We start from the raw sequence: 20,580 nt of genomic DNA, 5'->3' as shown, positions 1-20,580 counted from the left end.
CAGCTCCATAAGTATATATTCTCAGCCGAAGGCAAACGGGAAATTCCAGTTCTTTTTTGTTGCCCTACATCTTATATAAAAGTTCGTAAGTTTGAAGAAAGAGTATCTAGAATATTTAATAACTAATTTCTAGCACTCTTCGATACATTATGACCGACCCTAAGGGGTGGGTGCAAATCAAAACAGCACAGCAAACACAATGTCCGATTGGAAAAGCTCGAGCTCGTAATGGGGAAAATATCCATTAGATGTAGAGCTCTGGGTTAGTTTGCCTCAACGAAGTGATTGATAAATACCCATGGAATATATGTATGCACCAGTTTATGCTTTGCAGTGTCATGATTAATGACTTATTTTACCGCTCGACCATTTTTGGCCAAAGACAATAAAGCACCTAATTAAATGACCATTTTATTGTGTGAGCAATACAATCGAAGGCAGCAATTGTTCGACCTAACTTTGACATAGTTCCGTACAAATGCGAGTGCTAAAATCAATAAATACTATTGATTCGATTTGGGCACGTGGCCCACCTAACAGCGCGCCAGGCAACACACGGCAAACAAATCGAAATGCAACGAGTTGGGGCAGCAACTGCCAACTGGCAAATCGCGCATACGCCCCTCAGTCCCAAGCCGGCAAAACATTCATAGTCATTGCCTGTTGTCTGTCACATGTCCCGCTGTGGATGTTTACACACACTGAGTGTAATTAGTTTACTTAGCGAGTGCACAGAATTATTATTAATAAATAAATACATGTTAACATGCAGTCGACTTCAGGCTGGAGTGAAAGAAAAAATACAAAAATATGCTTCCAACGAGTTCAAAGAACTCTGCTCCTTCTATCTCCTCCTATCTATATTAGAATCACTTTAATGTATGTTTTTTTTATTATTTTATTTTGTGCGTGATATTTAAACATTGTTTTTAAAAATGGCATTTCATAATTTTTACATTTTTTTCTAATTTGTTTTGCAGCTAAAAATAAACATAAATCTAAGACTAATTACATGCATTTACACTAGAATTTACACGGGAATAAACAATTAAAGTGGGAGAAACTATGACACGAATATTTTAGCATAAACGCAGCGTCAATAAAATTATACAGTTTATACAAAACAAAAATTGGTTAATTAACTCTAAATGATTTTGTTAATTGATGGCTGCTCGCGTTTAATGAGTGTGTTGTTTGTTTTTTTTTTTGCGATTTGCGATTTGCAATTAAGTATTATCAGCATTATATTATTAGATATAAGTATAGATAAGTATGTAATTTTTAAGATATGTTTTATGTGCATATAAAACAACTAGTCTACAATTTATTAAACAATATCCCCCTAGACAGTTTGGCCTGCCATTCTGTGGTGGGTAGAACTTGTTGCTGCAAGTAGAGAGACAAAAATAGTAATTAAAATTAGCAAATTAGATAGCAAGTTGAAATTCTCTCGATCTAGTAAGTTCTTTAATTCTTGACAAGGGATTATGAATTATTTGAGTGTACTAAAAACATTATCAGTTACCTTTCCACACATGTAACAAACAACAAACATATTTATTCGTTTTGGGAGATCAAATATTGCTAAAGTCGCACAGTAATTTCATTTTCGTTTTTTTATATTGATATATTGGTTGTTTCAAGCGCTTTTATCGAAATGGATCGGATTTTTGGAAATTTCAACAATAGATTCAAGAACGTTGGCAATATGGAGGGCAAGCGAATGGCCCTCAAGCTCGTTGGATTCTATGCCATGGGTTGGACGCTACGCAAACTCCTCAAATAAATAATATTGTACTATATATTGGTGGTCGCAAATATATTCAAATTTCATGTTTTGAAATGTATAAATTCTGTCAATTAAATATGAAACTTACCTCAAATCACATGTGCAGAAATTGGCGGAGTTCTTGTTGCATCAAATCTCAAGGGCTGCTGTCCCCTGAGAATTTGCTCTTTATCACGCACTTGCAGCACGAAGGAATCTTGAAGGGTTCGTTGGCCACCTCAGGTTGCCCGTTGCTGGCATTGTTGACCGTGGCCAAATGGCGTATCACGTAATGTTGTTTACAGACTGGCACATAGTTGTTAGGAAAGCTGTCCAGGAATTGACAGCTCTCGCCCTCGTGACTACAATTGAAAGTGTTTGAAATATGAGCGGAGTTCTAAAAGCAAATTCTCAATTTACTCACTCGCACTCTTCAATGAGTATGCCCTGCTTGAAGTCATCTGTATTCACGATTATCTGCCAGGAGAGATCCAAGCGCTGACCCAGTTTGGGATACAAGTATCTCACATGACTGTTGCACAGATACTGCTCGTCATCGTTGATGCGGAGACCCACATCCGTGGGCTGCGGCTCATCGCTGAAGAAGTTGGCAAATCGATTTGCCAAAACACCTTTCAGTCCAGACAAGTCGGGATAGTTGTGGACCTTGGTGCAGAAGGAACGGCTCTGATTGAAGCCATCGACGCACTGATGATCGCCCGTATCGATCGATGGCGGTGGCGGTGGCGTAGTTGTCCGATACTTATCTATAGAGTCGGGAAACACGATAACTGATGTTAGGCAAGAAGTGCCAAGGGAAAGGTTTGGAAAATGAACATGACACAGCGAGTTGTGAGTGTTGAGTTAAGTGTGTTTTAATTGTTGTTTCAAAAGTTATTACAAATCTCATTGGGTCGATCTACTTACTGTCCGAAATGGGACGACGTGGTGTTGGTCGCTGCAATTGAGGATTGAACGGCTGCTGCTGCTGATGATGCGTAGTTGAGGGCTGTTGATGGTGCTGTTGTTGGGTTGTGGACTGCAAAGACACGAGTGGATCGTTAAAGACAAGATTCAGCTTGCCATCCGGTGATCTCTGCACTTTGAACGATTGCTGCTGATGGTTCAAGCTTTGATATTGATGATAGTGCTTGGGCTTGGCATTTGTCTCTGCCTGAGACTCAGTTTCTGATTCTGATTCTGATTGCGAGTATGGCCAAGTATCGGATGATGCTGGCTGATCACCAAGCATGGTGGTGGATATGGATGGCATGAAAGGTGCATCGTCCGTTGTTGTCGTCTGTGTGTGTAAATTTTGAGTTAGTTTCAGAGCCGAATCAAAGCCAATTCACACACAAACACAGATACGGTAAGCAAACGAACACAATACGAAAGCACAATGAAAATGATGAGTATGAATATGGAAATGAGATGAGATGAGATGAGTTCACTTACATTGAAAATCATTACACCATCGCCATCGTGCACCTTGAATATGGAACGAACACGCTGCTCGATATCCTCGGCAGGCAACTGAAGTGAGAATGGCAAACGAGAAATGGGGAAAATGCTTAGTCTAGAGTTGCAAATCGATTGACAACAACAAAAAGAACTCTTAACAAACAACATTAACAAATAGAGTATCTTAGAGCACAGGCACATCTACAGCTGCATCTGCATCTGCATCTGTATCGGAAGGAACAGATTCTCAAAAATTGCACACCTCCACCTCGCCTGTCTGCTGCTGCTCCTCCTCTTCCGCATGTGATCGTGACTCATCCCGCGGCTGCGGTTGCTGCTGCTGTGATCTGTTACGCATTATATTCAACAGGTTGTCGGACAGAAAGGGCGTCAGATCAATGGAGTTGTTTGTTGCCGCAGTTGCTGACCTCGTTGCCACTGAATTTGCCTCTGCCTCTGCCTCGGCCTCTGCCTCGCGTCGCTTTGACATTTCGCTATTGATACAAACTATCTGAAAGATATATGTGGAATTTTTTGTTTGTTTGCGATTGATCAACATTTGCCGTAGAGTACACAAGAGAAAGAAAGAGAGAAAGAGAGAGGAGAAGCAGTTAGAAATAGAGAGCATTAGAGAAGGGAACTGAGTAACGATTTGTGAGCAGGATGACTCCCACCTCAGTTGGCCAATAGCCGATAATCACGCTAATAGCTTGGGCAACTAAAGACAGCAACTGCTTTTTTTGGCAACAGGCCGTTGACAACGGCAACAACAACAATAGTATCAACAACTACTACTACAACAACAACGAAAGTAACAACGATGTTTTCATGCTTGAGTAATCAGCATGTGAATATGAAACTTTATGATTATTGCAGCATGAGGGGAACTACAAAGTGATCTTGCGTATTTATATGCATCGAAGGTACGTATATATGTACATATATATTCTTCTTACAATCACTGGTGACATTTATGCGCAATGATTTTATTATTTGCTATATTATATATGTATATATATGTATGTATACATATTTAAAGCTGTTATTATATTATTTGGCACCTGTCTTGAATATGCCATGCGCGATGACGAGACAACAGCACTAAACAAATCCACACATATCAACAACAATGATACAAAAAGTCAAAACACTTGTCAATATGCGTCTAAATATTACGTTTCCGACAGACGCAGATCTCTCTCTTTGTATTCGGTTTATGACTGCGGCGAATATATTTACGTTCCACCCAATTTTTTGAGCTTTGGTTTTATGACAGCAATCTGAATTTGATAATCAACGTGCCCTAGACAATCCCAGACTTATTCTAGGAATAGATTTTGTCTCGCCAGAATTGTTCTCAAATAATTAAGTGAGCCATGCGATTAATTTATTGCATGACAAGACTCTTGCAAACATTTTCATTAAACATTTTCTCTTTAAATGCATATGGAAACCGATTTAGACATGCTGATAAAATTCTGGGAAAGCCTTTTGTCCACATACTCGTTTGCAAGTGCAATTAAGAAGCAATTTCATTTCAAAACTCTGGGAAATCGCCACCATCAATATATAGTATCATACATCATATATCGTTCTACGACTATTGCAATTTGTCTGTGCAATAATTAAGTCAATGCTCTAAGTTACGAGTTAGCAAACTTGGAGAGCAAAACACAACAACTCGTATAAATATTTGCAATTCTAAACGCCTTTTAAAATGTCTAAAGACAGCAGGAAATTTACTCGTATATATATCATTTATAACTGGGCGTTATGTACACATGATAGCTTTTTTTAACAAATATGCTAATGAAGGAAGTACAAATGAGTGAAATGGAACTGTGAAAATGAAAATGATTAAGATTATAAAACTTATTTTACAGTATGCCAAATCCACATGCCAATGTTATGATCTTAACTTATACCACGATTATGAATGCACTTTATATACTAATTACATGCTCAAGCACATTTAATGAATATTAAATACAAATACAATATTGTTTACTCACCGTTGTGAAGAGTGCGAAGAGCAGTAACATTATTTTGAGTAGTTTCCACCAAAAGGGAGGCATTATAATGGCCAGGGGTATTTTTGTAGGTTGCCGAATGAATATTTACAGGGTAACTAGTAGTCGATTTAGTCTATCGATTCACCTGACCGGCTTGTGTTTGCTTGTATGTGTGTGTTTGGTTTATATAGTATATTTAATAAACAAACTGGCACGACTAAAATTATTACCGCGCTTTATTTGTCGTTGTTTTCTTTATTGTTGTTTGTGTGATGGCTTTTATATTATTATGTTGTTTTTTATTATTATTATTATTATTGTAGTTGGTGTCGAAGCTGTCTGTTTGTGTCGTTGTCTTCAACTTTGTAGTTGTAGTTTTTAATGTTGTTGTTGTTGTTGTTTATAAACGTTTTCAACCGCCTTTTTCGATGTGTTGCTTATTCCGCTTTGTTTGTTTCCTTTTCACGTTGTCGTCGAAACAGATACCAGACCCAAGAGAGGCACTTTAATTAGTCGCTTTGCTTTTCACTTCACTTTGGTTCGCGTTTTGTTTTTGGTGTTTTATTGGAACGTTGCAAGAGCAACAAGGTAAAGGAGCTGTTGGCCCTGGCTTGATCTTGCCCAAAATGAAGCCCAGTCTGTCTGATGCATGTGCTTTTATGCAGCTGCATCGATTTCACAATCTAGCGTCTCCTCCAATATGACACGAGGGGATTTTCCGGGCGATATTTAATTTTATTGTGGGAGACGCACGTCTTGAATGTTTGGCTATCATTTAATTTCTGATGCACATCGGCGCACGCGGGGTGAGAGCAAGCACAAGAATGGGCACAGGGAGTAGAAACGAGAGCGGAAGCGGGAGCAGGCACGAGAGCGGCAGCGAGAGCGAGAGCACAGTACAACAACACGCGCTTATCGATGTGCGCGACAAGAAAGCAACTAAACCAAAAGTTTGAGTAGAAGTTCACTTAAGCTTCGTCAACTCGCAAGTGCAGCTTTAACAAAGCTTGGCGAGCGCCAAAGCGAACACTGTGAGCACAAGCAAGACGGCCGCAAAGATTGAGCAAGGCAGAGAGAGATAAGGCGATCGGTTGTCTGGCAGGCCGGCAGAGAGCGTGAGTGCTTCAGTTTACAGCTGTTTGTACCCTGTACACGACGAGTGAGTAACGGGTAACGAACGTAAGATCTGAGCGCATATTTATTTTAAGCGAAATGCATAGCAAAATGGTTATGAAAGGTAAAACACACTATTATATTCTAATTGTTTGGCAATTATTTCATTAAATTTACTTAGCTCGCAAATTGTTTTATTTCATATACATAAATAATATATGTGTAGGGTATTTTTCAGTGTACTCTGTAGAGTTTGCACAACTTAACTTGTTTTCTTTGTGGCTCATTTTACATGTGTCGTCATCGGTCGGCATAATAGGTAGTTGTGAAGTAATACACCTGCCAAAAACAAGCGGTTGATAAATTAAAATGACAATAAGGACAATTTAAGCTATATTATTTTAACATTTCTTAAAACTAGTCACGTTATTGTTGTTGTTTTACTCATTTACCCATTCAGTCAGCTGTTTCACAGTTGAAAGGAAAAGTAAAGCTTTTGGCAAAGAGCTTTCAGTGCCTTGCATTTCTTTGCTTAGTTGATTCACATGAATGGCACACACATACACATGCATACTTAATATTGGTCGCACGTCAAGCACGCGTCACTTAAGCAACTGGCCAACGATCTTTTAAGTGGAGACACGTAAGCTGGGCAGCAATAACACAAAGACAGTGGGCGGGTTCTAGCCAAGGGAAAGACTCAATGACTCAATGGGAAATTCCAGATTCATTGGTAAACCGCAAGTATTTATATCTACACAAAGTCGAATATCGGCATCTGTAGCAATGACGTAGCTCCCATAGCTCTATAGCTCGTCAGTTGTACCACTCAAATGTGCATAAAATGAAGTGATTTCATTGGTTAATTGTTCAATTTACACCATCTTACTTAATTGTGAATTAACTTTACTTGTTTATAATAATTATGAATCAATTTTCAAGTACGCGATCATGTGCTCTTTAACTGTTTCCAACTAGCAATTGTGAAGAACACATTTTTCCCCACTTATTTATGTAATAACTAATAGATAACAATAAAATGTATTTAATGAATTGAATAACATTAAGCTGAGTAAGGAAAATTTCGAAATCTCTAACCACACAATCAAGCGTATCGATTAAAATATATTTGCAATATTGTGAAAAGTCGAAGTTGATTTTGAAATTGAATGTACATATTTTAATAAAACGGAATTTGAATACTAAACAAATGCTTAAGCATACTTTTAGGTGAACTGATTTTGGTTTGCATATTTTTGGGTGTCTTTGAATTTTAGCTTAAATGAATTTCGCAAAACATAAAAAGCGTTGACCTTTTAGTTCATTTAAACAAAACCCATTGAGATAATGGTGAGTAACATGCTCGGGGTTAAGATAAACTGATTTTAACTACCTACCAAGCTGTTAATTACGTGCCAGACACCGCAACAGACTACTCATCTTGCCAATGGCCTAAACAATTTGGCTAATAGCCATAAATTAGTTGGGAAATGGCTCTATTAGAGCGTAGCTGCCCATTAAAGTGTCTCACACCAAGATACCATAGGGCAAATCGAGAATAATCATGCACGCAAAATTATGGCTAAAATAAACTCAACACATTGGCGCGGTTTTAACGAGAAATGATGGTGAAACATTCGTAATATATACAAGTTTATGCGATCCGACAATAAAATTAAAAAATAATGAAATTGCATTGCACATTCGATGAAAACGAAAACTCGTAAAACATAAACCAGCTACAATTAAAGCAGTTACTTGGAAAAAATGTGGACGCACCGCTCGTCGTCGTCGTCATCGACGTCATCGTTGAAGTCGTGTGGCAACTGCAATTCCAGCAATGACAGCAAAGTTGGCGACACGCAACACTGAAGCTGGCGCGGCACAGGTGTTGTGCTCTTATGGATTACTCTGTAATATATGGAAACTAAAACAAAAGGAGGCACGAGGCAGGATGTCACTACTACTTGCTGGCACTTACTCAATTTACCAGCTGGCGATTGCCATCATCGGCAACAAAATAAGGAGTATAAAACTGACCGATTCGCGATCACATTCAATGTCAATTTCCTTGGCAATTGTATTGCTGTGCTTTCACTTTTCAACAGCTCCAGCTCCTTGGACAGCTCCAGTCAAGCGTCCAGCTGCACGATCCTACAGACACACTTACAACATATGCCCAAGGTGCCGCATTTCGTGTCACGCCGGTTGCAAATTAATAATGCGCGCTTGCCATGGCGATGGCGGTCGATGGCTTCCGCTTAATCCAAAAAAACGGGTCCATTTCCGATTTTTGAATTTTTATTTTGACTTTTCTCGTTCAGCGGCGAATTGCGAATTTGAAGTTGAAGTTGAAGTTCATTGCGCAACACACACGAGATTAGCAGGAAGTGCAGGAAATAGCTGAGGATGCTGTTAACATTGCGTTACTTTATTTTCTTTTTTTTTGTTTATTTTCTATCTGTTGCCACATTTTGTGATCGCTGTCAAGGCAGCGCGCTCCAGCCTGTTATCGCATTTCTGGTTACACTCTGAAAACTTTTCACATCTTTTTATGTTTATTTCGTTTTTCAATTGCTCCACGTCAATTAACAAAACGAATGAACGTACGAAAAATGTAAGAGATAGATATGGAATTGCGAATAACTCTGCTGGCAGGATGAACAATAGCTTGGGAAAATCATATAATTCACATAAATTATATTAAGAAAACACCGCAAAACGGTTTATTAAAATAAATTTACTTTATTTGGGAGCAAACAAATTACTTTATTGCAGCTGCGACGAAATTGCAGTGGGATTTAGCGATTGCTTCCTGCTGCATTCGACCGGTTACCGGTTATCGGTGTCGTATACGTAATGGCTATCCATATTGTATGGCCATTCTTGTGTCTGATTTGTTTGGCATGTAAAGCGATATAATTCCATTATTATTTTTACTGATAATAATTTTTAGTGCAATCAACTTGAACTAATGGCCTGTGTCGACTCACTCGTTCGTTTAGCTAACAGACTAACAATGTTGCAGGCACCATAAATTAATGAAGACAATCGAATTTCGAGCTGCCGTTGTTGTTGGGGTCGGAAACAGTCTCTGCAACAGTTGCATGACTTGTTGACAATCGAATAAGCAGCGATCATATAAAACAATTGACCGCACCAACATGCTGATGAAATCAAACGAAACGAACTCCGGACTCCGGACTCCCCTTCAAATGCTCTCTCGCTCGGCATGCAGTGCAAAATGTGGCACATAATTCAATGGACCTCAGACTATTGACTTGCCACCCAGTTTATTGCTTCTTGAGCGAGCGCCACAGCTGCCACAGCTGAGAGCTGAGTAGAGTATGTGTATATGGTAAAAATGCAGCGATTATTACGAGTCTGTTAAGGCGTTTTATTTTTGTTTTGATTTTTATTTGCTTCGCCTTTTTTTTATTGCATTTTAGCAAATTTACAGTTTGTTAACTGCGAGTACCGTGAGTACATAAGTATAGTGTTTCTTTCCCATTTTTGCCATGTTCATTTTGCATTTGCCTTGTTACTAGTTGCTGCTGCTGCGGCTGTTTGCCGTCTTTGCGCCCATTTCACTTTCGGTTAGATAACAACCATCCACAAATGGAGGCGCTAAAGAGGGGACAGCAGGAGCTACATACGAGTACATACAACTAAGCTGCAGTCTACAAATTGTGCACTGAACACTTGGCTGCGTTGGACAATGACAATAGCCAGACATTATGCCAACTTTTCGACCAGTCATTGCCACCGGACGCCCCATGTGGAAGCGTAACTCTTGCAACAATCTGAGCCACCGGCAACATGCAACATGCAACAAACAAAATAAAACAACTGACAACCGGCAACAGAAATGGGAGCAGTTCATGTCACTTGCACTTTAGAGGGCAGCCAACAGCAGGGCCGCCACTGTTTCGAGGCTATTATTAATCATACTTAGTTGTGGATGCGTATTTTTGTTTGTTTACTTCATGTGCGTTGGGTCCACATCTTGTGACCCCTGTAAACGCCTTTGGCATACTGGCAGTGAACTGTCGTCACCACATTAGTAAAGGCATTAGATAATAATGATGCCCTGAACTCCAGTTTTACGCTCGCACTTTGCACTTTAAGGTTCAGTTGAGCCTGAGGGCGCATTGCAATGATCCGACATGGGTCAAGGCTGGCTGCGCAATGGGAACGCGCATAAAAGTTCAGTGAGTTTAATGGCCCAGCAGTGAAAATGCAAGCCGAATTTCGATAAGAGTCGAAACATTAAAATTCTAGACACATAACTCAGACGCATGTTGCAAATGTTATTGGAAATTATATAATACCAAATTATGTATAAATTTAGTAAATGATTATTTCAACATTAAACACAACAAGATTCAATTTCTAATTGTTTTTATTCTCATATTGTAACCAGTAGCTTATTAAAAAAAATGGTCCATTAATTTATTGAATTGAATCTTTAGTAAAATAGTGAAGAATTTCGATAAGGAGTATGTAAACAATAATACAAGTTGAGAATGATATATAAATAAATATGTATTATTATTAAACATGGATATAGGGAAAAATATAAATAAATACAACAAAGCACAATAGAACAAAACAGTTTTGGAAATGAGATCATTGTAAGCTATACATATATGGATAATTCCATGACGGAATTTGTCCCGTGCGAGACTCTTTACATTGAAAATAACATAAACTAAAACAATTTAAAAAATAAGAAAAGGTTATTTTTATAGCTTTAGATAAGTACTTTAATTAGAGCTAAGAATGGTTTTGGAATTTTCTTTCTGTTCTGTTTTCTGTTAATTGATAATTGCAAAAAATTAACGAATTTATACTTTATCGTAAAACAGAACAAGTTTCTAAAATCTATCTTAGCTCTAAATATAGTGCTTATGTAAAGCTTCAAGAATAACATTCACTTATTTTTAAAATTGTTTCAGTTTATGTTATTTTCACTGTAAAGAGTCTCGCACGGGACAAATTCCGTCACCCAAATGTATAATCCTCAGCAAAAAAAAAAATTTGGACCCAAATTTATTTGCATTTTATAAATTCAAAATTAAATTTCTAATTATTCCATTATACTTCAACATAAATATGGAAAATAAATATAATATAAATACAAAAAAAAACAAAATGATTTTGAAAATTGTCTTATTTTCGGTAAGCAAAAATTTTAGTAAATAAGGACTATTTGAAATTATTTGCAGTTTCTAAATTCTAATTTTGTTTATAAAAAAATCAATATGTTTTGACAGCTTTGACATTTGTGTTAAGTGGCAAAATGCAAGGTGCATCAAGTTCGTTGCCTAAGTCTTTTGTTTTGTTACAAGTCAACACAAGTGGACGCAAAGTAAAACGCAATCACCATAAATTTTCAATTAAACACGTTTCAAACAAACTTAATGAACCAACTGCACATTTATGTTGCAAATGCGACCGCAGCGCAGAGCAACGCATTGAACTCAACGACTCACGCACAACAACTTCAAACACCCTCGTGCCCCCTTCGTGGCCCTCACACTCGCTGTTTCTCTCGCTGGCTGGCTTTGGCCCCAGACGCATATGGGCCAAGCTCACGCTGAGAGAAGCCAAATGTCGCTACTGATGCTGCTGCTGCTGCTGCTGCCAAAAATGTAATGTCTCGTAATGGAGCGATCGTTTGCGTTTGGAGCGACTCTTCGCAGCGCCTCGAAGAGCAACAGCAACAGCAAAAACAAAACAAGCCAAATGCAGGCGAACGTGCGCTCTCAGCAAATTTCTTTAAAAGAGCCATACGGTGGCATTTTCGACAACAGTTCGAACGCAGTCGTCGCCGAGGAGCCACCTCCATCGCCACAAAATCAGAGATATATATGAATACAATACACCACAACACAACATCACAGACAAGCCAGTGAGAGAGAAAGAGACAGCAAACGAAGGCAAAGCTAAGCGAATAGCGCAGAAAGAAAGTCGACGCGAATCGCGCGCGTTTTGTTGTTGTTGTTGTGTTTGTGTTGCCAGTGAAATCAGTGCAAGTGTATGCGAGTGTTGTATTGCGTGTGTTTGTCTTTTACGAAATACTCACTACCCAAAGCCAACGAACTGATTTTAAGAAGTGCTGTGTAGCCGTTACCCAAGTCACCACTGCCAAATTGCAAGTGTTTTTGTTACTGTGTGGTGGAAAGTTGTTGCAACGATCGAACGATTGGCCAAGACAACAGCAAATAGTTATCAGCAAATACAACTGTGACGCGGTTGTTCCATTGATTAGCAGCTAAGCTAATCGACACAAAACCCAGCCCATAAGTTACCAAAAATACAACAAAAATTCAACAGAAATATGAAGGTAAGCTCAACCTTTAGCTGCAGTGAAAGTCTTCGTGCCAATAACCAAATGACCAAATTAGCACACACACTCGCTACTCGATACACGCTCCCGACTTGGCAAATTTATGCAATGATTTGAGGCCCAAACAAGTTCAAGTGCAGGCAATTCTCTTACCAAACTGAAACTCGTTTCAAATGGCCACGCTTCGGCAATTTTATTAGCTAAACAATCGAGTTGCATCTTTTCCTGCCTCATCTTTCTATCGACCATCTATCGCTTACATCACATCACTATCATCGCTAACCTAAAAATCCCAATCCAAAAGTTTGCCGGTTGTGCACTTTGCGTTGCATGCATCGAAATGAAAACGAATTCGTGCGAGTGTGAGTGTGAGTGAATCACACTCACTCAAGAGGCAAGAGTCAAGAGTTCATGGGATTATGTCATGTTACGATTATCAAGAAACGATCGAAAGCAAAACTTCGGTTCGGGCCACTTGAATGAGTGTGAAGGTAAAATGTCATGCATAATTATTATGTCAGACATCAGGTCTAGTCTTTGTAGTTTCTTTTGCTTTTGCTATTGTTATTGTTCGTTTTTTGTGGCTTTCGAAAATTGTTAAAGAAATGTTTTTTTGCCTAAAATGTGGCGAAAAGCAAACCAAAGCAACAATATGATAAAATAAACAAATGCGGTACGTTAAACCGCACGTAGTAACAATAAATCGAAGACTTGACACAACGGAAATACAATAATAATAAAGAATCGGTTGTCTTTTAGGCCTACGAATTAGGAATACTCTTTCAGCTTAATGCAAAGAATTAATTGTATAACAAGAAATTAATATATTAAATTTACATTCAACGTTCCTAAGGATTCTAAAAAATTTTAATATTTCTAAATTATTTTTAAACTTAACTTTTTAGTAAAAGTAATTTCCAAAAAGATTTAGTACCTTCACAGAAAACAACTTTCTTTGTATATTTCATGAAAATAAGATACTTAATTTTTATAAGTCAACTTATATTTTATTTACAAACTTTAGGTGTTGAAAATTGTCTCCACGAACAGCTGACACACTTCGCAAAGTAATTAAGTGTCCCAGCAATTATGATGTTGTCTGTATTGTTGTTGTTGTTGTTGTTGTGATACCCTTCTCACCTTCTCATAATTGTTTCGTAGGGTATACTTGCGCACATGCTGAACCTACCGCAATTATTTCAACGACATGAGCGACGTGAGCATAGCTTAAATAAATATGTATTTCGTATTGTGTTCACAATTGAGCAACATGCAAATTAAATGTTCGCTGCTGACAGAAACCACAAATAAAAAATACGTCTCTTTTCGTATGTGAGTGTGTGTGTTGAGGAGAGTTAAAAGCCGGCAATACTTTCACTCTCTTTCGGCTTAACACTCAGCTGCCGGACTGACGATGATGACAGTGCACAGCTCTCTGAGCATGGGATGGGGATGTGGTGAACAAATGAGGTCGTAGTGCCAGTAAATTGGACAGCACAGATGCCTGATGCCTGATGTCTGATAGTTGATGGTTCAATATACCATTTTGAAGCAATTCAATTAGGTTAGCCAAACAGACGCCAGACTGCAGAAGCAAAAAAAAATGTAGTAAAGCACAATAATAATTAACAGACAGTGGAAAAACCAAAAGTAATTTGCGTTTATTTGCGCACAGTTATGAAATGTTTGCTGTAGATTGGAATTTTATTAATTGCATACGAATGCGAATATACGAATTACGCATAGGAACAAACTACATACATATATATTGAACAATTGAATTTGGATAGTGCAATTAAATTAAAAATTAATAGCCAATGCAAACACAACAAAGCCAAAGTCAGCTTGCATTTATGCGAACCAGGCCCTGGCCGAGTCATTCAATTAATTTGTGCATTTGTATGCAGATTGCCAAACGAAACTATTTGAGCCGTGAGCCGTGAGCTATGAGCCGCCAGTGCTTCGGCAATTAGGCTTTAAAGAAACACCAAACCGCAATGTGTCGAGTCGAATGCCTGGCTGCCAAAAATCATATTTGGTTTGTACAAATCACCAGCATTGAGTTGAGAAAGAAAAAGGTTTCATTCCATTTTTAGAGGGCGGTTCCGCAAGGGCAATTTAAAAAGCATTTGTCAAAACAAACTTGCACTCGCATGCGAGAGAGTTCGAGTATGAATACGAGTTCGAGTATGCTCGTAACTAATTGAATGTTTCACAACAAACAGTTTGACGACCCAAATTTGATTTTGCTATTAAGAGTTAATTATCAAAATACAATATTTCAATCATTTGGCTAACGAGATTGGCAAATAAACCCCACAATTATTTTACTATACTGCATTTATTCGTGTCAAAAAATGTAAAAGTGGAGCAGCAACAATTGTAAATATTTTGTCGAATTGAACAACGCCTCATGCACTAAATTATCAGAAACAAAAGATTCAATAATCCAATCAATTTGTAAATATTTTTTTGAGGCTTAGTCTTTTCAATAAATTCCAGCAGCATTTTCAATTTCCGCATCATTTTCTGCCGCATTAGAAATAAAAACAAACTATTTAATTTCGTCAGCTTATGCTTGATTCTTTGTTCTAGAGAATCGCAATTATAATTGCACAATTGAATTGCAAACATTTTCCTGAGTCTTAGACAGTTAAATGACGACACGAAAAATATTAAATTCAGTTCCATAGAGCCCAAAAGTATTTTCAACTTCTGCATCATTTTCTGCCCCATCAAATGCAAAAAATATTCAATTCAATTCAATAAACCTCTCATATATCGTCAGAGTTTGGTTTATTGGCTTCATTCATGTCTCAGAAAAAAACCAAAAGAATCGCAACTCTAATTGCTCAATTGAATTTGTAAATATTTTCCTGAGCCTTAGACAGTTAAATGACTACAAAAAAAATATTAAATTCAATTCAATGAACCTCTCATATTTCATCAGCTTTTCTACCCCATCTAAAACAAAAAAATCGCAACTAAAATTGCTCAATTGAGTCGGACATTATTATTAAATAATTTGTTGATTTGATACAGCTAATAATAGATTGCCATCGAGGAAATACTCATCGAGTTTGACAGCTTGTAATTCAACGTTTGATTGGCATATTCATTAGTTATTCATTCGCATTGTCTAATCAATTAGCATTTGCGGCAAATGTTTGATGGCCCATGAAACAGATGTAAAACGTTCCATAGCCACTGGCACAACGCCCGCGCCACATGTGGCAACTGCAACAAAATTCACTGAGCCGTGACCATAGCGACATAGATGAGTACAGAAACGAGTACTCGCATTTGTGTGGCGAGTAAAAATCAAAAGCGTGCAACGGCAAGTGGTAAATTACGAGTGCAGTCGAGTGTATGTCTGTGTATGATAGCTGCCACATGCCACCGATGATGCAACCTAAGCTGACTTTTTGACAAATTGAAATTAAGTTTGCAGGCAAATTATGTTGCCGAATCCGCAACTGACACATTTCGAATGCAGTTGTTATAATGAATATTACATTACGTAACTGACACCTTCTCTCTCTCTTTCCATTTGTTGCAGTTGTTGTGCCTGAGTCTGTTGCTGCTTGGGGCGCTGCCCATGCTGTGCCACGCCTATCCCGCAGCGACGAGCAGCAGCTCCGATGCGTTAGACAAATCACTATCGCTGGAGGACACAGATCTGGACAATGATCAGGGCGAGAGCATCAAGGAATCACAGATTGCCAAACGATCCGGCAGCTTTGACTATGTGACGCATCTGAAGTCTGGTCTGCTGTCCAGCATTGGCCAAGCATCCGCCTCCATTGCCTCCGGCAGCTCAGGCGGCAGCAGCAGCAGTGGCGGCGACAGCTACAAATCCCACGAGATTGTTGTACATGTAAGCGAAAGGATTTTGTAAAAGAGTCTTAAATAATAATGCAATTCATAACTTGCAGGGCAACTCGGTGGACTATGATCCCTGGTCGTTCAAGAAATCGGTGCTCAACACCATCTTCCAGGCGGTTAAAGCCATCACTGGCGGTGTGACCGCACTTAAGGGTCAACTGATAAAGGGCAGCGGTTATGTGTTGAGTGCTAGCGGCAATCTGGTGGCCGCCGGTGGCGACAAGGTCACCGATGTGGGCAAATCCATTATCAATTCGGCGCACGCCAACACACACACTTACTCCACTAGTCATTCGAGCGGCAGCGGCTTCGTTCATCCCTTTGCCAAGCTAAGCTCCTTGTCCGGCGCCTCATCGGGCGGCAGCAGCGGCGGTAGTGGCAGCAAATCGGCGCCAGGTCCCGTCATCCACACAGAGAGTGAGTATGCCCACGAGCTGCTGCGAAACATCAATTTCCTAGTCTTCTGAGATACACACACGCACACACACTCGCTTTCTGCAGTGGACCGTGAAATATAAAACTAAGGTCATTATGTAAGCAAACGGCTGTTGAACTAGCAAACAACTGTACAGTATAATAATTAAACCACTTGATAACCAACTAACAAGTAACATAACATTGAAAGCTGACCAAGCCAACGGAAGAGTCGCCCAACCATCGATCGAACACCGAGCAACGAACAACGAGCAACAAGCAACGACAATTGCAAATCGAAGCGAACCGTGCATTGACCCGCCTCTTGCAACAGCATTTCCACTTTCATTTTTTCATAGAGGCAACCCGTTTGCCACACAGCAAATGCTTTAGCCTATTTTGGTTTTTATTTGACTTTGGCTCACCACCGTTGCTCTCCTCCAACAATCAACCTCAACCAACTTGTCGCCTCTCTTTCTCTGACTCTCTTCGCCTCATTGCAGCCATCACATCATACGAGCTGCCGTCGGGACACGCCAACTATGGCCCACCATCGAAGCCACCATCGTTTAGCAGTGCCACACATCAGTATCTGCCACCAGCTGGTGCCAGCTATGTGAGCGCCGGTGGCGGCGGTGCCCCATTCAGCATTGGGCATGCGGCATTCGAGGAGCAGCAGAACAACTACTTGCCTTCGGCCTATGGACAAGATGGTGCGTAGACAACACAACACTCAGTCTAGTTAAGAGACTGTAAATATCGCCTATAAATACAGCTTTATGATTACTTATGGCAAGGCCACATCATCGCTAACAAGAAAACGAGAAATGCTCATTACATCCGCCACTAACCCACACTCTCCCCTCTTCCTCTTTCACACCTTGAATTCACTTCCGCGCCAAAACCTCAGTTGAGGAGAGGAAAGTGAAAGCATCAACAGCAACGTCAGCTCATCATTTAGCCGACAAGCTCAAACTGTAAATACAAGCATAAACCATTTAACACCCCGTCACATACTTATTATACTCAGTGCATCAACTCGTTAACCCATTGGCGACCATAACGTGTCTCTTTATATGACACACTTCTAGCCTTACTTTCGATTTCATTCGACGAGACATTACACAATGTCTGCCTGGCATTGCGCAATTCAAAAATGGCAATGCTTTATTGTTTTATGTACATATAAATATATTATACGCTAATAATAATCATCAATTCTTGTATATATGAACACATTGTATATGCGCCCAACCTTAGCTCTAATGACTTGCCAAGAGTCATTAATAGCGGCCACATGTCGCATACTTAATATTGTGTATAGTAATAAAATTTGGCTCAAATGTGAAAAGAAACCCTGAAGAACATAACGATCATACTTTTAATTATCTACTTAATATGTTTACTAATTTTAAGCAGTTACAAACTAATTTCAAATACTCTGCGACTAAAACCTGGATCATTTCATGAGCAGCAGCAAAAAATGGAAAAACAATAATTTACAAAGTAACTTTTATCAAAAAAGAAAACAATCATACGACATGTGTACAAACAACAAGCCAAGCTCAAGCTCATCTCATACACATTTTCTCACACACACTCACACTCACATTACACTGACAAAACATTGGCAAAATTGTAAATAGAAACTTTAACGATGCAACATAAATATTTAATTGGTAAATCTAATGAAATCTCACTCATTGCATACATACAACCACAACAACAACAACCACCACCACCACAACAACAACACTCCTCTAAAACATACCACAACAAATACCTATACACAACATCAATGATTGTGGCACAGTGGCCACCGCCGGCACCGACGACTTCAATGTCTACGGACGCCACAAGAAACTGACCGACGAAGAGGCACGCAAGGCAGCGCTCCAGCTGCAGGAGATTCTCAGTCTGCTGCCCAACGGCAAGACGGAGTACACCGCCTCCAAGACTGTCGCACTGGATACGAATGCAGGCAACAATAACATTGAACAGGCCGACATCTACAACAGCTACGGTGTTCCACTGCCTCACAATCTCGGCACACTGGAATCCTTGTCCCACACCGAGTCCATTACAGCAGCATACGTGCCCAAGGTGGTCAATAATCAAGGCGCTGCAGATGCCTATCATCAGATGGCCAAACGGCCGCAGACACCTGAGGAAGCCTACATACAGAAGCATCCCAATGAGGGCTATGATTATCAGCCACCTCCACCAGCCGCCAACGATTATCGCGTGGACAACTATCATGCCAATAAGAACAATGCGCTCAAGGATCTGTCTCCCATTATTGCCGCCTTGGAGGTGGCCAAGCGCAAGGGACCCGGACCGAGCAACAGTGGCCCCGTGACCTATGCCATCGAGAAGCAGGTGCAAAAGGTGGCACCATTCCAATTCCTGCCGCCAGTGGTGCAGAAATCCAAGTACATTTATAACGCACCACCACCGCCAGCTGGTCCGCCACCACCACAGCCACCTAGACCGCATGGCAGCTATAAGGTGCGTCGACATGTGGTCATGCGACCAGGTCGGCCTGGCAGCACACGCGTGTCGCGGGCACTGGACTACGAGATTCAGGATCCGCTGATGTTCAATCGCCTGATGGAAGTTTAGGCATTGTCTGGGCACTGGGCGGGTGTTATACAATATTGTAGTCTATTTATAGTCCTCTAAGTCATATGCAGCATTTATCTATATAGTTTCTTCGTAACCTAACTTATTTATGTCCTGATCCTTATGCAACATAATTTATTGAACTCGCCACGTGAGAGGCAATAAAGGAGTTTGAAAAAATCGCACGGCATGCATACTTTTTGCACCATGCTCTACACTCTGTTTGCACTGCTTTTATGTATCGAAACCACCGCATCACCCTCCACACACTCCTCTTCCCACTATCACATTTGTCCAACTGGAAACTGGCTATGAAGCATAATCATCTCGTATCGATCACATCTGACCTGACACTCTCTTTACAGTCTACCTGCAATAGTCGCCAAGAGGACCCAGCTCTTCCAGCCCTTTCACCTGCCCGGGCAGTAACTGTGGACCACGCCCACTTTACCAGTTAACCGCACTTTCACTTCTTTAGATTTAGTCAACGTTCTTCTTTTCCCCCGAAAACACACACACACAAACACACCACTCACATTTCATCTCCAGCTCAGACGACTGTCAACTCCCAAAACTGCAATGCAACACCTGAAATTGAACACCTGACACTTTTCGATTGGCAGAAACTACAAACAAATATACTCTTTAATATATAAGTATTTAAATTAAATAAATAAACGTTTAACAAATATACAAGCTGCATCGTTTTATTTCATCTTTCAGCCTAAAAGTATGCTACACAAATTGGCGGCTTGCTTGCAAAAGCTGCCAATCTTTGTTGAATCAAAACTTAACGAAACATTTGAATTCAGCTACAACGGCAATTTCGTTACAAAATAAAAAAAAATAAAAAAATTAAAATTATATAAATTTGTACAAAATGTACATAGCATTTTATAACTTACTATAGCAAACAAAAATATTTCTTGCTAGCACGAAATTGAAGCTGAATA

The 20,580-nt window shown here is 39.6% G+C and overlaps 3 protein-coding genes across 13 annotated transcripts; 2 read left to right on the top strand and 1 right to left on the bottom strand.

The window, feature by feature from the left end:
- Positions 1–1,190: 1,190 nt before the first annotated feature.
- On the bottom strand, positions 1,191–6,195 carry LOC133836624 (protein spaetzle). 10 transcript variants are annotated; one of them, XM_062267208.1, is made up of 7 exons: positions 5,242–6,195; positions 3,492–3,740; positions 3,224–3,301; positions 2,696–3,068; positions 2,193–2,559; positions 1,878–2,130; positions 1,191–1,386 (listed from the first exon to the last, which is right to left on the bottom strand). In XM_062267208.1, exons 1-6 carry the CDS (start codon positions 5,302–5,304, stop codon positions 1,926–1,928), a joined length of 1,335 nt encoding a protein of 444 aa, XP_062123192.1. In that variant the 5' UTR covers positions 5,305–6,195; the 3' UTR covers positions 1,191–1,386; positions 1,878–1,925. The 10 variants fall into 10 exon arrangements, with proteins under 10 accessions (XP_062123192.1, XP_062123194.1, XP_062123196.1 ...); XM_062267210.1 differs by having other exon boundaries at positions 3,492–3,736; XM_062267212.1 differs by having other exon boundaries at positions 2,696–2,807; positions 5,242–6,194.
- Positions 1,510–1,883, top strand: LOC133836626 (uncharacterized). The gene has a single exon (XM_062267219.1). The coding sequence runs from the start codon at positions 1,658–1,660 to the stop codon at positions 1,784–1,786; it is 129 nt and encodes a 42-aa protein (XP_062123203.1). The 5' UTR covers positions 1,510–1,657; the 3' UTR covers positions 1,787–1,883.
- Positions 6,196–12,155: 5,960 nt separating the features above from the next.
- LOC133838175 (uncharacterized) lies at positions 12,156–20,323 on the top strand. Of its 2 annotated transcripts, none has more exons than XM_062269171.1 (5): positions 12,156–12,703; positions 16,266–16,583; positions 16,642–17,008; positions 17,509–17,718; positions 18,819–20,323. In XM_062269171.1, exons 1-5 carry the CDS (start codon positions 12,698–12,700, stop codon positions 19,625–19,627), a joined length of 1,710 nt encoding a protein of 569 aa, XP_062125155.1. In that variant the 5' UTR covers positions 12,156–12,697; the 3' UTR covers positions 19,628–20,323. The 2 variants fall into 2 exon arrangements, with proteins under 2 accessions (XP_062125155.1, XP_062125156.1); XM_062269172.1 differs by having other exon boundaries at positions 12,160–12,703; positions 19,993–20,323.
- The last annotated feature ends 257 nt before the right edge of the window (positions 20,324–20,580 follow it).

The sequence above is a fragment of the Drosophila sulfurigaster genome, chromosome 2R, assembly GCF_023558435.1.
Source record: "Drosophila sulfurigaster albostrigata strain 15112-1811.04 chromosome 2R, ASM2355843v2, whole genome shotgun sequence".
NCBI lineage: Eukaryota > Metazoa > Arthropoda > Insecta > Diptera > Drosophilidae > Drosophila > Drosophila sulfurigaster.
The sequence above is the reverse complement of the archived record's forward strand: the minus strand, read 5'-3'. Positions and strand labels throughout refer to the sequence as shown.

Coding starts and splice junctions, on each gene's coding strand:
- LOC133836626 (XM_062267219.1), top strand. CDS start 1,658: ATGGATCGGATTTTTGGAAATTTCAACAATAGATTCAAGAACGTTGGC.
- LOC133836624 (XM_062267208.1), bottom strand. CDS start 5,304: ATGCCTCCCTTTTGGTGGAAACTACTCAAAATAATGTTACTGCTCTTC. Junction 3,069..3,223: donor ATGGTGTAATGATTTTCAAT/GTAAGTGAACTC, acceptor TTACACACACAG/ACGACAACAACGGACGATGC. Junction 2,560..2,695: donor ACGTCGTCCCATTTCGGACA/GTAAGTAGATCG, acceptor GCCTAACATCAG/TTATCGTGTTTCCCGACTCT.
- LOC133838175 (XM_062269171.1), top strand. Junction 16,584..16,641: donor CCCACGAGATTGTTGTACAT/GTAAGCGAAAGG, acceptor CATAACTTGCAG/GGCAACTCGGTGGACTATGA. Junction 17,719..18,818: donor TTCGGCCTATGGACAAGATG/GTGCGTAGACAA, acceptor ATTGTGGCACAG/TGGCCACCGCCGGCACCGAC.